We start from the raw sequence: 16,237 nt of genomic DNA, 5'->3' as shown, positions 1-16,237 counted from the left end.
TATGTAATGTGTTATAAAATAATAGAATAAAATATAATAATACTACAATAGTAATAATCTTTCATGTTTTTGTATTTGCTTACAAGCTTAGAATTAAGATTAATCGTTGTGAGAGTTTCACCACTCCCATAATCTTATTGTCCCCTTGATGACTTAATCTCGTGACTCATCATTTTTGTTTTGTTTGTCAAAGAAGACGAAGATATAGTCACATTCGTGTCCTATGATCATGGAGTGACGATAATGAGTCACTATCACTACTTAGACCATGAAATTCTAAGGTATCACACTTTACTTTATAAGAAAATCTTCTCTCTTTTATGATATGATTTTTTTCCTACTCAACTATTCAAATATATTTACCTAGCTAATCAACAAGTCCTTTTTTATGACATTTTTTTATCTCATTTCAGTTATCATTTGTTACTTTATTTTCTGTTGTTGGTGTTGTCCCCTAGTTCCAACTCTAACCAAATATCAAGTATGCTAATTTTTTTATATTTCTATAAATAGGTCAATTTAGCCCGATGGTAATTTAATGTAAAATAACATTTGACCTATGTAAGTTAGGTTAAATCAATCTAATCCATTTGATATCTCTATCTAAATATGAAAAAATATTCATTGTTAACCAAAAGATACCAAAATTTTACATTATGATCCATATTAGATAATTAAAAGAAAAAATAACTAACTAAAAAGAAACAAAAAATATGCTAATTTAACACTTATCACCTAATTGTTCAAGAAATTATCAAAATTAATAATTAAATATAATAAAATGACTAATTTGCATAACTAAGTTAAAATTTAAAAATCTATATGTTAAAAAAGTCTTTTAATAACCTAATAACCACATCTACTATCTTTCAAAGACTAAATTTACTCAATAAAAAAAACCAAATACATATTTTGGCAGATTTAATAAGTAAATTAATATTATTATAATATACATACCAAAGTTTTACTTTGATGAATTATACAACCCTTAATTGTGATGAGCAAAACCAGTGTGACATGAGTACATCAACAACAGCCACACCACACAAAAGTTCGCATAAATTTACAAAGCAAGCCAATACATATATCCCTTTGGGGGATTCAAACTTAAAATTGCTCAACTAAGGATTCTTAATAGATACTCATTACATTTAATGAAATACCTTTTCAACATAATAAATTACATATCATCATGGAGGCCTATTTCCCAAACAAGGATTTGATCCACCAAATGCCTTTGTTGTCTTTGGGGCCTTCATCTCCCTCTGGTGGAGGATCGCTCTGAGGGGTCTTGTGGAGTTTGCTCACGTCATATTTCTCTGTCGTGGCTTTCTCAAGAAGCTGGTTGTAGATTTCATCCTCCAAATGGGTTTTCCTGCATAATATCTAGGATTCAAATTTTAATAAAGTTGCGTCAGGAAAATCAAATTACCAACAAATCATAAATAAGATATACAAAATCAGTTAGCTGTTAAGATGAAATTCCAATGTTTTCATGTCTCATGTTGATTTTTTATTCTAGTTTAAAATTACACTTACGGCACCTAAATCGTGACAAATTGCAGAAAACTGTACTTATATAAAGCCCCATTATCTGAGATTAAGAAGTATCGACATGTTTGAGTAAATTTTTTCAAAAGTATTCCTGAAAAAGAAAAATATTAAAACAATTTTTTCTATGAAAAAAAATAGTTTATATAATTAAAAATAAAATTTTTAAAAAACTAACATAAGAAAGTTTTTTTTATTTTTTTATTTAAAGTATACAAGCGATAAAAAGAAAAACAAAAATAAAAAAAAGAACAAGAAACTAACTAGCCTCGAGGGTTGAATAAATCCATCAAGTCGGCAATTAAAAGACGAATGCAGTAAGGACTAAGGAGCTTCCTGCGACACAACAAGACCTGGGCTGAAGAAGCACCCGGATTTTGTCGGTAGCATAAAGTTTTTATTACTTAATTTATTTGTAAGTTAATTTTAATTTTAAAAAAAATGTTAATATTTTCTTTTTTTAATTATTTTTTTATCGTATAAGTGGATAAAAAAGTTTACTCAGATAAACTTTAATGTTAAATAGTTCCATTGTAGAACAGAAATTATCCCCCAACAAAATAGACCACAATAACAGTCTCACGCAAAGCCTCCTTATGCAATCAAAAGGCTATTGTCATTTTACTCTGTGTTCTAACTTCTAACACCTTTTCGAATTAAAAGCCTCCATATGCAATCAAATTTCCAAAACAAGATGCAAGGTTTCAAAAAAGGCAACAACAATTGAACCGTAACATCAAGATTATTTTTTGAGGTCACCAACGTCGTGACCACATAAAACAAATTATATTCATCCATAATTTTTCACGGTATTAAGAATCGTCACAAAACCATGTTAGCAATTTAAAACCTCGCCAACAAAAATTTGAGACATAAAATTAAAATTGTAGAAGGCAAAACTCGTTACTTAAATAAAGACTTCAACGGAACATTCTCAAACATACTTCCACTTTAGTCATATACATATTTTCTAAAAGAAATTAGTTATAAATAAAGTTAATGACTTCGTATAAATGAAGTACTTCTTTTTTTTTATTATTATAAATCAAAAACATATACATATTTTTTTTCTTAATCTAAATTTTAATCATTTTTTCTCCTTTAATATATGATCTTTCTTTTAATGTTTTTTAAATATTTACAACAAGAATTTTTCTTCAAAAGTATTAAAAAACTCAATATTATGCATAAAACTAAGGGGAAAAGAAAAACAGAAGGAAAAAATTGGAAACTTACCCAAAGGTATTTCCTGGTTGGTTCACCAATCAAAGCATACTGATAATCATCATCCACGTACAAGACCCAGTAGTTGCCAACAACAGGAATAATGGGCAAGAAAGGAGGAACATAGAACTTGACCTTGAGCTTGGCTTCATCACTCTTGGGGTCAGCTTTGTATGCAGATCCCTCTATGGAAACTCTCTTGCCATTACTCCAAGTCTCGTTGAGCACGTGCACAGTCCCATCTTCATTAAGAGTGTATGTGGCTCTGGTGTTCTCACCGTTCCTTGGCTGAAAAAATGAAGGGAATGAGGCTATCTCGTACCACCTCCCCGTGTACCTTTGCAAGTCCAAACCCCTCACAACTTTCAACTCATTCTCGGCCATTGAAGGGGGGAAGGAAATTACACGACACTCAGAGAAACAAAGATTTCTTTGCCAAGGTTTCTAAATTAGTGTTTCTCATAAGGTTTCCAAAGTGGATATATATAGATAGGTGTCTATCAAGATGAAAAGCTTGTACACCAATTCTTGAATTATCCTGCAAACTTAATTAGTGCTAACTCGGTAACTCCTTTTTTTTTTATAATAAAAATAAAAAAAATTACAAAAATAATAATAATAAATATTGAACCTAATTTCTCATGCTTCTAATCCGCACCTAACTAATAAAGTAACTTCTTCTCTAATTATAAGTCTTTCTTTTAACTAAGTTATACTTTTTAAAAATTTGTTAATCTAGATAAAGAAAATCAATAATTTAACTTACTTAAAATTAATTATTTTTATCTAAATAATTAATATTTTTTTCTATCTTAATAAAAGAAGGAATTTTTATTAATTAATTTTAATATTTATTATTTTTATCTAAAATAATTATTTATTAAATAAAATATTTTTAAAAGATATAACTATAACTAGTACGATTGATAATTAAAAGAAGGTGTTATGATAAGAGGTAATATAAAAGTGAAAAAGCCTTATATAATTATATATGAAGATGAAGGTAGTGAGATATAATTATATTTTTATTCTTTTAAATTTAGAATATATGCTTCTTATTGGTGTTTTTAATCATTAAAATATAAAATATTTTTATTTTACCTTTTCAAATTTAAAATTTATTTTATTTTTTATAATTTTAAAAATTAATGTTTTAGTTATTAAAAATTATTTTTTTAATTATTGTTTTAGTAAAGGAACTAAAATAATAAATTTTTTTATAGATATTTTAAGAATAAATATATAAGTTTTAAATACAAAAAAAAATTTAAATTTAAAAAATTAAAAATACATTTATAGTTTAATATTAAACACAATAATTTTAATAAATAATTAATTTTATTATTTTACATTAAAATGTATTGTTAAAAATTACAATTACACTATAAATAAATATTTTTTTATTAATATAATTTTAAGATAATTATTATAAAAATTAAAAATTCGTGATATATTATAATTTATAAATAGATGATAATATAAAATTATTTTATATTATTAGTGTATAATATGTTTTCTCTTTTTTAAGTGTTTCATGGCTATGTATTATTACCATAAACAAATTAGATTGTCAACCAATAAAAATATTATTTGATTGACTTTTAATTATGTAAAAGTTAGAAAACTTGTTTTATATTTGTAATTTGTAATTTGATAACGTAATAAAATTGGTTTACATTTTCTGTTCATGGTCTTTTGTTTCCTCTTCTTGTTAATAGCTGTGTTTATGAACATTTATGTTATTTTTTTTCATCATTTTAACTATGTATTATTTTTACTACTGTTTATGATTTTTTTTTATCATGTTAACTGTATCTTTTATAAACATTTATGATTTTTTTTATATCGTTGTATGAGTATAAAATATTTATTAATTTATTAAGAACTTGATGACTATTATTAGGAAGACATCTATTCTCAATTACAAATGTTTTTTCACATGGTTCGAAACAAAATTTATTTAAGGGGTTCAATTTTATTAAAAACTTGATGACTATTATTCGAAAGACATCTATTTTTAATTACAATTATTTTTTCGTAAGGTTCAAAACTAAAACTTTATTTATGGGATTCAATTTTAATTCTACTCCGACTATGATTATGGTCATTTATATTCTTTTTGGAAAAAAAAATCTCACAAGAATTTATGTTTTAACTTTAAATTTAAGTTTACTACTCACACATATATATCAAATTTTATTAAAATTTAAAAATAATTAAATTATTTATATTTTATATATTTTAAAATTACATTAATTTTAATTTATATAAATAAAATATTAAATCATCCTTAATATATAATATATATATATATATATATATATATATTATCTTATTATTGTGTATAAATAATTTTGATAACAAACTAAGTTAACTCAATGAATTGATTTAAGTTTGAATCAATTTCACTGAATTTTGTTAAAAAAAATTATTTAGTAGTTTAAATTTTGCATAAATATTATCTTTATTTAAGATATATTATATATATATTTTAAAATGAATTTTTTATTGAATGAGACTATTTTGATTAGAGATAACAATGAGATCTCATAAGGATAGGTAACACGATATCTATATTTATCCTGTCATATAAAAATTTGTCTTGTACCTGTTTTATATCTTTGCAGATATCTATTTAATGAGTATCTACAAATTTTATAAATATTTGTGAGTATTTATGAATATTTATGAATGCTCTTAAAAATTAAAAAATATTATAAATAACTTCAAGTTTATATATTTAATGTTAAATATATTGAAATGTTTAAGATAAATAATTAATATAAATTTTTAAATTTGTAATTAATAATAATTTTTTTAAAATATTAAAATTATAAAATATAAATATAAATATTTAAATAATATTATTTAGTAAATATTTGACAAATATGAATACTACTACTTCTGTTATCATCTCATTTATAAATAGATAAAAAATATATATACTCGTTGTTTATTAATATCTATTTAGACTATTTATTTATTATTTATAATAGATTTTATTCACTAAATACTGGATACTCATAATTTTTGTCATTCCTAATTTTGTTTTGATTAAATCATATTATAATACTATAAATTAACTTTTTAAATCATATAAATAAATAAAGAGGTGAAAAGATTAAAATTTAAAAAAATTAAATTTGATGATTTGTTTTGATAATTTGGTAAACAATTGTTTCTCGATAATTAAAATATAACCTTTCCCCTGTATTGAACGGACGGGACAAAGATATTTTAGAGTAACAACAAGTCAGGAGAAAGGTGTGGAGGAGTTTGGACCACGTAAGTTCTTAAGGATAAGAGCAATGACCTTATTTATTTTATTGTTTTTTCTTATTTAAAGACGGTGCTTTTCTTTCTGTGGACCGATGTGATACTATGTCGGATGTTGGCAGCTTCTAGTAGAGTCCCAGTACACGTTTATCTCATAATTGGATGGGTGAAGGTTAAAATTAAATTAAAGGACTAAAATGATAGACTTAATAAGTAATATATAAGGAAAAAATAAAATAAATAAAAATAAGTGAATGAATGTAGTTCTCCCTTTCAAGTTTCAAGTATTTGTTTTTCTAGATTCGGTACATCTGGTTTTTTGACATTTTGTTCCTCCTTCTTGACTATAAGAAAAGGGTATCAGGAGCGTGTTTAGGTTTTTATAGTTATTTTATATATAAAAAAAAAGTAATTTTAAAACATTATATATTTTTTATTTAATTTAAATTTCAGAAAAAATTAAGTAATGTTAATTTTGAAGAAACAAATATTTTATTCTTATGATAAAAGTAGAGCTGTCAAAATGGGCTTGACCCGGCGAGCCAACTCGGCTCACCACGGGTTCGAGCCGGGTTGGGTTAAAATTTTTTTGAAAATTTTAATACGGGTCAAATTTGAACCCGGCTCGCCACCAACCCGGCTCACCCGGGTTGAATCCGTGGTGAGCCGGGCTGGCCCACCAACTCGTGATTAAATTTTTTTTTTTGAAAAAATACAATAATTATTGGGTCATGGTGTAGTCCAACATGAGACAATAATAATTTAATGTTGGATTGTGATTTGTAATTTTTGTGATTTTGGATTGTATTTGAAGTTTAAGATAATTTTAAATTATATTTATCTATTTGAGATTATTTAGATTTGATTTAATTGTATTTAAAATTATTATTTAATGTTTGGGATGAATAATTCATTTAAGAATGTCTTAATTAAGAATCTCAGATTTTTAAAATAAGTTTAAATTTTTGCTTTAGTTGTATATTAAGAAAAAAAAAATGAAAAAAATTATTTTTTTTAAGGTGAGTCAACCCGTTTAACCCACTAACCCGTGGTAGGCCGGATCAGGCTCGATTTTTTTGAGCTCACTGATAAATGAGCCGGGTTGGATTGACCCACCAAATGGCCAACCCATGGTGGGCCAGGCCGGGTAGCCCGTTTTGACAGCTCTAGATTAAAGAATTGTATGTTACTTTGCAAAGAAGTAGAAGTTGTCGGGAAAGTGTGATTGTGTGAAACTCAATCATTTATTTATTTTACCTCTATTTCTTTACAACAGTTTTCTCTATTCTTATGATTTTTTTAAATAAATAAATTAAAAGTAGTTCGATAAATAATAATTATTGAATTAATATATACAATGAGATTTGAATTTGTTGTCATTTAATGTGATTTTTAACTTTTTTTTTTTAAATAAAAAAGATTACAAAGATGTCGCAATGAAAATTAAACCTAAATCTTCATATTTCTAACTACTCAACTCTTCCTCACCCAGATAAAAGAGAGAAAAATGGTTATAATTATATATATATTATATATATATATATATATATATATATATATATATATATATATAAGTTTCTTCATTTCCTCTTTTGAGGTTTGAGAAAATAATTTTTTATTTTCTCAAATAATATTAATTATGTATAATATTTGGCTTGTTTCGAAAATGCAAAAACTGATTAGCTAATTCTAGTGGCTTCTGAGCCAAGAGATAAAGCTTAATGGGCAAGAAATAGCTTATGTCCATTTCAATTGTATGCTTGGAGCTAAAGACACGCCAGAATAATAGTTCGAAGAAACTTCATTATTTATTTTCCAGAAATTAGCAATATTGTGCCGACATATGCATATTAATAATATCTGTAAGTAATTTTTCCATTAAAAATTACATGATTTTGATTCACTTATAAATTTTAAATTAATTCTCATATATTAAATATAAATTTTGTATAAAATTTTAAGATTTTTTTTATGAGAGATTTTAAATTTTTTTAATTTAATTTAATTTTTATTTATTGTGATTATTTATTAAATTAAACTTTAATTTTTAAAAATATATTATCAATAAATAAAAATAATATTGTATTATAATATAAGTTATTTATCATAAATATAAAATATAATTTATGTATTTAAAAATATCTATTTATGTAAATTTTAAATATAATTTATATATTCAAACATAATATTTTTGTATATGTATAATTTATTATAAATTTTAGTTATATATAATAAATTTTTTGCATAGATTAAAATATTATTTAAATAGGAATTCCTATCTTGTGTGAGAGTATTTTTGAGGATTTTTCTTTAATGAAAGAGTTTTTTAGGATTCTCTTAACTTTACATTTAATTCAATTTTTATTTTTAATTATTTATGAATTAATTTTATTAATTTTAAAATAAATTATCAATAAATAAAAATCATATAATGTTGTAATATAAATTATTTATCATAAATCTAAAATATATTTTGATATTTAAAAGTATTTATTTATATAATTATTAAATATAATTTATATATTCAAGGATAACTTTTTTATTTGTATATATAATTTAATTTAAATTTTAGTATATATAATAAATATTTAGTATGTGTATTGCACATACTAAAATACTATTATAATATAATTTATATAATTATTTTAATTAGTAATAATGATAAATAAAGGTTGACAATTCTATAACTATTAGACACCAAGAGATTTTCTTAAATAAATATGTCTATCAAAATAAGGTTAGGGATATCTAACTCATGTCATGAAGAATACAAATTTAGATTGAATTGTAAATTATTTGTGTCAATACACGAAAATATAAATATTTATTTGAATATTTATATACTCAAATATAGTATTTATTTATATATATTTTATAATAAATTTTTGTTTTATACAATAAATATTTAAGTTCTACAATACCAAATTAAAACACTATTTTTTATATAAAGTGATAAATCGGGAAAAAATCATCAAAGTAAGTTTTACAATTTAAATTTAATTTACCTTAGAAATTTAAATAATAAAATAGTGGTTTAAATAGATTAATTTAAGGTAAAATCTTAAAAAAAATTGGTGTGAAAAAAAAAATTAAGTTGTTGCAAATATTGCTTTGTCAGTTTTTAGGCCTTAGAAATTTTTTTTTCATGATTAAATTCTAGATATTTTCTTATAATTCCTTTTTACTCCTTATCACCAATTTTAGCTAGTTTAGAGTTAAAAATGACTAAAAATTAAGGAATATTAATTAAGATAAAATTTAAATACGTTTTTGTTCCTCAAGTATTGTAGTTATATGATTTTAATCACCCAAATTTTAATCGAGAAATTTTAGTCCTTCAAATATTATAGTTGTACAATTTTGATTATGACTCCCTTCAACCCCAAAGCATAATAAATAATCTTTTATATTAAAAAGTTTTTAAATTAAAAATCTCATAAAAATCTCTTAAAATTTAGGTCTTGTAGTAAAAAGGTTCACAAAACTGAATAAAATTTTTAAATAAAAAGATATACAAATAGGGACATAAGTTCAAATCAAGGAACAAATTGAACCTTTATACAAAACTTTCAAAAAATAATCCATCATAAAATCAAGTTTCATCTATAATTAAGCAAACAAGACAAAATCTATTAGCCCCAACGTTACAATATCATAGCAAAACCCAACACCAATCGAAGCATTGAGTTTCTCATCCATCATACTCATCCTCTTATACTTTGTTTATACTTGCAAATGACAATCAATCCAAATACACACAATAATAAATATAGGAAGTGTGGATACATCTCATCCATGTATAACACATATAAGACATAAGGATAACATTAAACACGACATGCATTCTACTTAGGCTTCATACATGCATCTAAATTTGTAACTATTATGTCAAAAGACAATCTTGGATCTCTCAAGCTTCAAAGTTTTAATAATGTTAGCAAAAAAAATGTTTTTATAAGAAAATTTTTCAAAAACGTCTTTGAAAAATTCTTTTTAGACAAAGTATAAGATGTAGATCATCTATACATGCATTCTACATTAAATGTTTATTATTTATTGAGACTAATGACAAAGTTTGTATTGAATGTTTCATTTCTTAACAAATCAAATCAGAAAGTCATCTTGGAACTCATAAATTTATTAAAGAAAAGAATCATACTTTTTGTTAGAATCAAAATCCCTTAAATCACATAGAAAAACAAATAAAGTCACTACTACAACTGCTCCGCGTTGACATTACTTCTACAAGTTCCATTTGATATGGAAAGTTGAAAGTAGCCCCCTTGATTAGATAAGAGATATCATTTGGTGAAATGTATTTAATGCTCACATTAAATAAGTCAAATGGTTACCTGCCATCGCAAGGAAAAACAATGAAGACAAACAAAGCAAATTTGTGGCTTAGATTCAAAGTGTTGCAACGATTATCTTCTTGGAGTTACTATATAAGAAGATTCAAAGCTTAAGAAAGAAGAGACAACACATATATAGATACATTTGTATTGAAACATACACTCTCTAAAAAATACACTTGTGTATAAACTTCATTCATTCTTTTAAAAGCTTATTACTCTATATTGATTGTATAACGTCTAAGTGAGACAAATACAACACCTATGTAACCTTCATAACCATTGTTATAAGGTTGAGCCTAAAAAATCTTGTTTAGAAAAGAATGCTTGCCTTTTTTCTGTTTTATCTTTTGTTTTCATCATTGGTGGAGGGATCCCATCCCATGATGATGTTATTTGCTGAATCTTTATTGATGAGTATTTTTTTGGAAGCCACTCCTGGCTTTGTTCTTGTAATCCATTCATGTAGGCTTGCTTATTCCTCCTTGGTGAGTTTTTCTCTGCCTTGTTGTTGATGTGTCTTTTTTCTTGGTGGATATATGAAACCATTTGTATGGAGTGCCCTTGTAGAGTTAGGCTTTTAATGCCTTCTTGTTGACACGTCGCCTTACTTGATGGTCGAGCTTTCTGGTGCTTGCGGGTGCTTTGGCTCAAGAGTTCCCCATGATAGCAACAAACAAAACTAGGATGCAAAATGCAAAGAGAGTACAAAGCAAGAATGGATTGAGTGATCTTTTTGTTGTTGTTGTTTTTTTTTGTGTTTTTTTTCTTTTTTTTTTTAACCCTTTTGTGCATCCTTGTGCCATATGCATGTTATGCAATGATGCTTCTATGCTAATGTTTAAAATGAAATTTTATTTTTACTTTCAAGAAATTAATCTATGTGCATTGATCAATGACATGGATTGTTAGCCTTTAGCCGCGTCGAATTTATTACAGGTGTTGTTTCTTGAACCTAAGGCTTGTGTAGTTCGACCCTCCTACCTGTACCAGATATGATTTGTTAGCTCTTGGATCAAGTGTTCCCAGACCCTGTTCCAGGACACCTCCATTCTCTCTCTGTGAGTATTCACTATGCATATTTCGTGTATTTCTCAATACTATCTTAATGCCATGTTGGTCAAGAAAAGAGAAAGAAAGGGATATTTTTTATTTTTCAGAATATTTATTTTAAAAGGATTTTTTTAGGTTGTTTTTAGAAGAATGGTTGGCCGAGGTTGGCTAGTGTTTAGGCTGATGAACCAACACATTCAAAGTAAGGAAACCATTTTTCACGTTAGCTTAATATTCCCTTCAAAGTTAAATGATGACTTCGGATTGCGTATTGATTAAATGATCTTCCTGGCTACCTCTCGATTTTCAGTTCGGGATGCTGCTTTGTCCTAACTTTTGCCTAGTGATGTTGTGTATTTTACTCGTATTTTAGCACTTTAATTCACAAGAATTCATAGCATAATCATGCATATCTTTCATGTTTTTAATAAATTTTTATATCATTTTCCTATTTTATGCTTTTCTTGGTATGTGTTGTGTTTTCTCTGAGCAGGATCAAGATTTAAGAATTAAAGAGGAAATGCTGAGCTACAGGGAAAATCACGGCCGTGATTCTAAATCACGCCCGTGATTCACCATAGAAAATCACGGCTGTGACTCCCAATCACACCCGTGAACGCCACTGACCCTTCATAGATGTGCTCCAGAGAAGATCACGGTCGTGATTCTCAGTCACGGCCGTGATTCACTTCGCGTCCCAGCTTTTTAAGTTTTATGTTTTATTTTTATTTTATCTTTGTAATTTTTATCTTGGTAGTTTTACCTTTTTACCCTTTTAGGTTATAAATTAGATGAGGTTAGCCTAGAACGGAGATTTTTTGTTTCGGAGACAGTTTTTTTTAGTTTTTGACACTTGGAGAAGGTTGGGCGCCTGTGCCATCGACTCTAAGGTTTGCTTTTCTTTTATTCTTCTTTTCTTGGAGAACTACTATGAATTCCTGTGAGTAGTTTCCCTTTTTCTGGGATCAGGGCTTAGCCTCTGAGAACCTCTTTATTAATGCATTATTCAGTTTCTTAATTTTATTCCAACTCTTGATCTGTTCTTTTATATTTTATATATGAACTTTAATATTATTGTTTTCATAATAACATTAATTAAGGATGAACTAAGAGGAGAACTTGATTATAATTATGATAAACAATTAATCTTAATTTTCATAATCATAGATAATTAGGGATGAACTGAGAGGAGAACCTAATTATCGGAACCTAAAGGAACAGACTTGAGTGTTAAATCACGAGAGTTGATTTAAGCTTTCGAGGAGCAATAGATTAACAAAGATCTTAATGGGTTTAATTGAACGTAATTACCACGAGAGTAGAGATTAATTTTAATTAAACACGTCCTCGTAGCCTGAGAAGGTGCAAGGATTAAATTAGGTTAAGACTACCTTCAAGATGGAATAGAATTAATTAATGAAAATAATAATTCAATATTGTTGGAACTCTTTGTGCGAACCCTAGATTCCCGGAAATCTCCTTATCTTATCTTAAAGTTTTATCTTATTCATTAATTGCATTACTATCTCTTTTACCATCAAATCTGATCTTATCATCTCAAAACAAAAATTCAATCTGTTTTAAAATTCAAATTAAAATACTAGTAATTCTAGGTCAAACACGTAGTCCCTGTGATTCGATATTTATTACTTGACGACAACCGTACACTTGCGGTTTTCCATACATCAAGTTTTTGGCGCCGTTGCCGGGGACTACGTCTCTTGATTTAAATTACAATTATTTTAATTCGAATTTTTTTTAAAAAAAAAATAAAAAAAAAAATAAAATAAAATTAAATAAATAAATAATTTTTTTTTTTAGTGTTTACTTCTCCAATTCAGATTTCACGGGTCACTTTCTTTTTTTTTTTTTGCAGTGCCTTAGGGTTAATGCAAAAGAGATCTCTACGTCTTGGGAAACCAACACCACTTGATCCTGAGATTGAAAGAACTCTCCTGAGAAGGAAAAGAAACCTTTCTAGAGAATTTGACATGGCTGCACAACGAGATAATTTACCGCTTCGGGATTACTCTGCACCCGTAGCTCGTGGGATACCTGGAGGGGAGATGCAAACTGGAGCTACTGTACCAGCTTCTCTGGTGAATATGCTCAAACAGAACACCTTTGGAGGACTACCATCAGAAGATCCTAATGACCACTTAGAGGGGTTCTTGGAAATCTGTGAGACCCAGCAATTTGATGATGAAGTTTCTGATGGAATGCGACTCCGCTTATTCTCACTCACCTTGAGAGATAAGGCAAAGGTGTGGCTAAGAACAGTGCCTAGAGAAAAGATAGCAACTTGGGAATTATGTGAAAGAGCTTTTCTAGAGAAATTCTTTCCTCCTTCTAAAACTAAAGAATTGAGGAAGAAAATCACTAATTTCCAACAAGGCACTGGAGAGACTATTTATGAAGCATGGGAGCGGTTCAAAGGATATCTTCAAGCATGCCCACAACATGGCTTCAACCGTTGGCTTACCATCCAATTTTTCTTTGAAGGATTGGACCAACAAAGCACCATGATATTAGACTCAGCAGCTGGAGGATCTTTCATGGGGAAACCTATTAATGACTGCATGATTATTTTGGAAAATGTAGCCTCAAATCACAGCCAATACAGTGAAAGAGAAGTCACAGCAAGGAAAGGAACTCCGGGGCGATATGAAGTGAACAATATTGAGTTACTCTTAGCAAAATTTGATACTCTTAATCAAAGATTAGACAAGATGGAAAAAGCTAAGGTTAATTCAGTGGCTACAAATCAAGTATGTGACCTTTGTAGGGAACAAGGGCACACTGCAGTAGATTGTACCTCAATTTTTATTGGAGAAAAAGAAGATACTACTGAACAGGTGGCAGCTTCTCATAATTTCTATGACACTCCTCGAAGAGAGAAGAGTAATCCATATTCCAACACATACAACCCTGGTTGGAAGAATCATCCTAACTTTTCTTGGAAGAATAACCCAGTTCAAGGAACTAGCAATCAACAACCTAATTTCCGTCCGTCCAATCACTTCATTAATGGGGAAGGAAATCCAGTACAGACACCCTCAATTCAACAAAGTGTTTCAAGATTAGAAAACCTTATGGAGAATTTTGTCACTAATCAAAAACAGACCAATGATTCAATGGCAAATTCTATTCAAAACCTTGCTGTCAAGGTTGAGAATATTACTCTCCACAACAAGATACTGGAAAATCAAATTGCACAGTTGATGCCTAGTTCAAACAATTCTCCAGGTAAGTTCCCAGGTAAAACAGTTGCAAACCCAGCTGAAAATGTTAATGTTGTTACTTTAAGGAATGGGAAGAAATTAGACAGACCTGTGTCTAATCAAAATGATAATATTGAGATTGATGAAGACGCTTCTCCTATGGTTGAAAAACCTGAAAAAGAGAGATTAGAAAAAGAAAAAGTATCTTCATCAAAGCCTCAAACTGTTTATCACCCTCCAATTCCTTTTCCTCAAAGGTTAGCAAGGACTAAACTTGATAGACAATTTGAAAAATTTTTAAATATGATCAAACAAGTGTATGTAAACATTCCATTTGTAGAAGCTCTACAACAGATGCCTACATATGCTAAATTTCTTAAGGATCTTTTAGCTAACCGAAGGAAATTGGATGATAGAGAGACTGTTACATTGATCCATCATAATTTGCCCAAAAAACTTAAGGATCCTGGTAGTTTCTCTATACCTTGTCTCATTGGAAATCTAAGGTTTGAAAAAGCCTTATGTGACCTTGGGGAAAGTATCAGTTTAATGCCTTTATCAATTTGCAAGAAATTAGATATGGGAGAATTAAAGCCTACAGCAATGTCAATCCAGTTAGCAGATAGATCTATAAAATATCCCATAGGAATTTTAGAAGATGTTCCAGTTAAGATAGGTAAATTTTTAATTCCGGGAGATTTTGTTGTTTTAGAAATGGAAGAGGACAAACAAATACCAATCATACTAGGTAGACCATTTTTGGCTACAGCAGGCGTGATAGTAGATGTCAAACATGGAAAATTGTCCTTATCCATTAATGATGAAACAATGGAATTTAATATTGCTAAATCTGTTAGACAACCTTCTCTTGAAAATATTTGCTGCAGGGTTGATATATTGCCTAAAGACATGGAGGAAGAAGTCATGAGATCTATTTTGAGGGATCCCTTGGAGAATTTTCTAGTTGGAGGAAAGCACATAGATCTTGAAGGGATTCAACCTAATTATGCTTGCTTGATCGATTCAAGTCCCCCGTGTAAAGAAAAAGATCCTCTAGTAGAAAGTCTTCTTGAGTCTTCAACAGATTGGCAAGAAGAAAACTCTCCAAAGTTAGAACTTAAACCACTTCCTTCATCTTTAAGGTATGAGTTTTTGGGGGCTAATTCCACTTATCCAGTCATAGTAAATTCAGCTTTAAATGAAAAAGAAACTGAAAAACTTCTCAATGAGTTGAGAAAATTTAGAAAAGTTATTGGATATACTATGGCTGATATAAAGGGAATTAGTTCTTCATTTTGTATGCATCGCATCTTCTTGGAGGAAGGATCCAAACCTTCTGTTGAAGCTCAAAGAAGACTAAATCCCAAGATGAAAGAAGAGGTAAAGAAAGAAATTTTGAAATTATTGGATGCTAAGGTAATTTATGCTATATCTGATAGTCCTTGGGTAAGTCCAGTTCATGTGGTTCCTAAGAAAGGTGGGATGACAGTAGTTAAAAATGATAATAATGAATTAATTTCCACAAGAACTGTGACTGGGTGGCGTATGTGTGTTGATTAT

The 16,237-nt window shown here is 27.9% G+C and overlaps 1 protein-coding gene and 1 non-coding gene across 2 annotated transcripts; both read right to left on the bottom strand.

Annotated features, from left to right (window-relative positions):
* Window positions 1–920: 920 nt before the first annotated feature.
* LOC109794128 (temperature-induced lipocalin-1) lies at window positions 921–3,248 on the bottom strand. The gene is made up of 2 exons (XM_020353604.3): window positions 2,788–3,248; window positions 921–1,386 (listed from the first exon to the last, which is right to left on the bottom strand). Exons 1-2 carry the CDS (start codon window positions 3,157–3,159, stop codon window positions 1,201–1,203), a joined length of 558 nt encoding a protein of 185 aa, XP_020209193.1. The 5' UTR covers window positions 3,160–3,248; the 3' UTR covers window positions 921–1,200.
* Window positions 3,249–13,816: 10,568 nt separating this feature from the next.
* LOC145955362 (small nucleolar RNA R71) lies at window positions 13,817–13,923 on the bottom strand. The gene has a single exon (XR_014431976.1). It is a non-coding gene; the product is annotated as a small nucleolar RNA R71 (small nucleolar RNA).
* Window positions 13,924–16,237: the final 2,314 nt, after the last annotated feature.

The sequence above is a fragment of the Cajanus cajan genome, chromosome 2 (assembly GCF_000230855.2).
Source record: "Cajanus cajan strain Asha chromosome 2, NIPB_CcT2T_4, whole genome shotgun sequence".
In the NCBI taxonomy this organism is placed as follows: Eukaryota; Viridiplantae; Streptophyta; class Magnoliopsida; order Fabales; family Fabaceae; genus Cajanus; species Cajanus cajan.
This window is presented reverse-complemented; position numbering and strand designations above follow the sequence as displayed.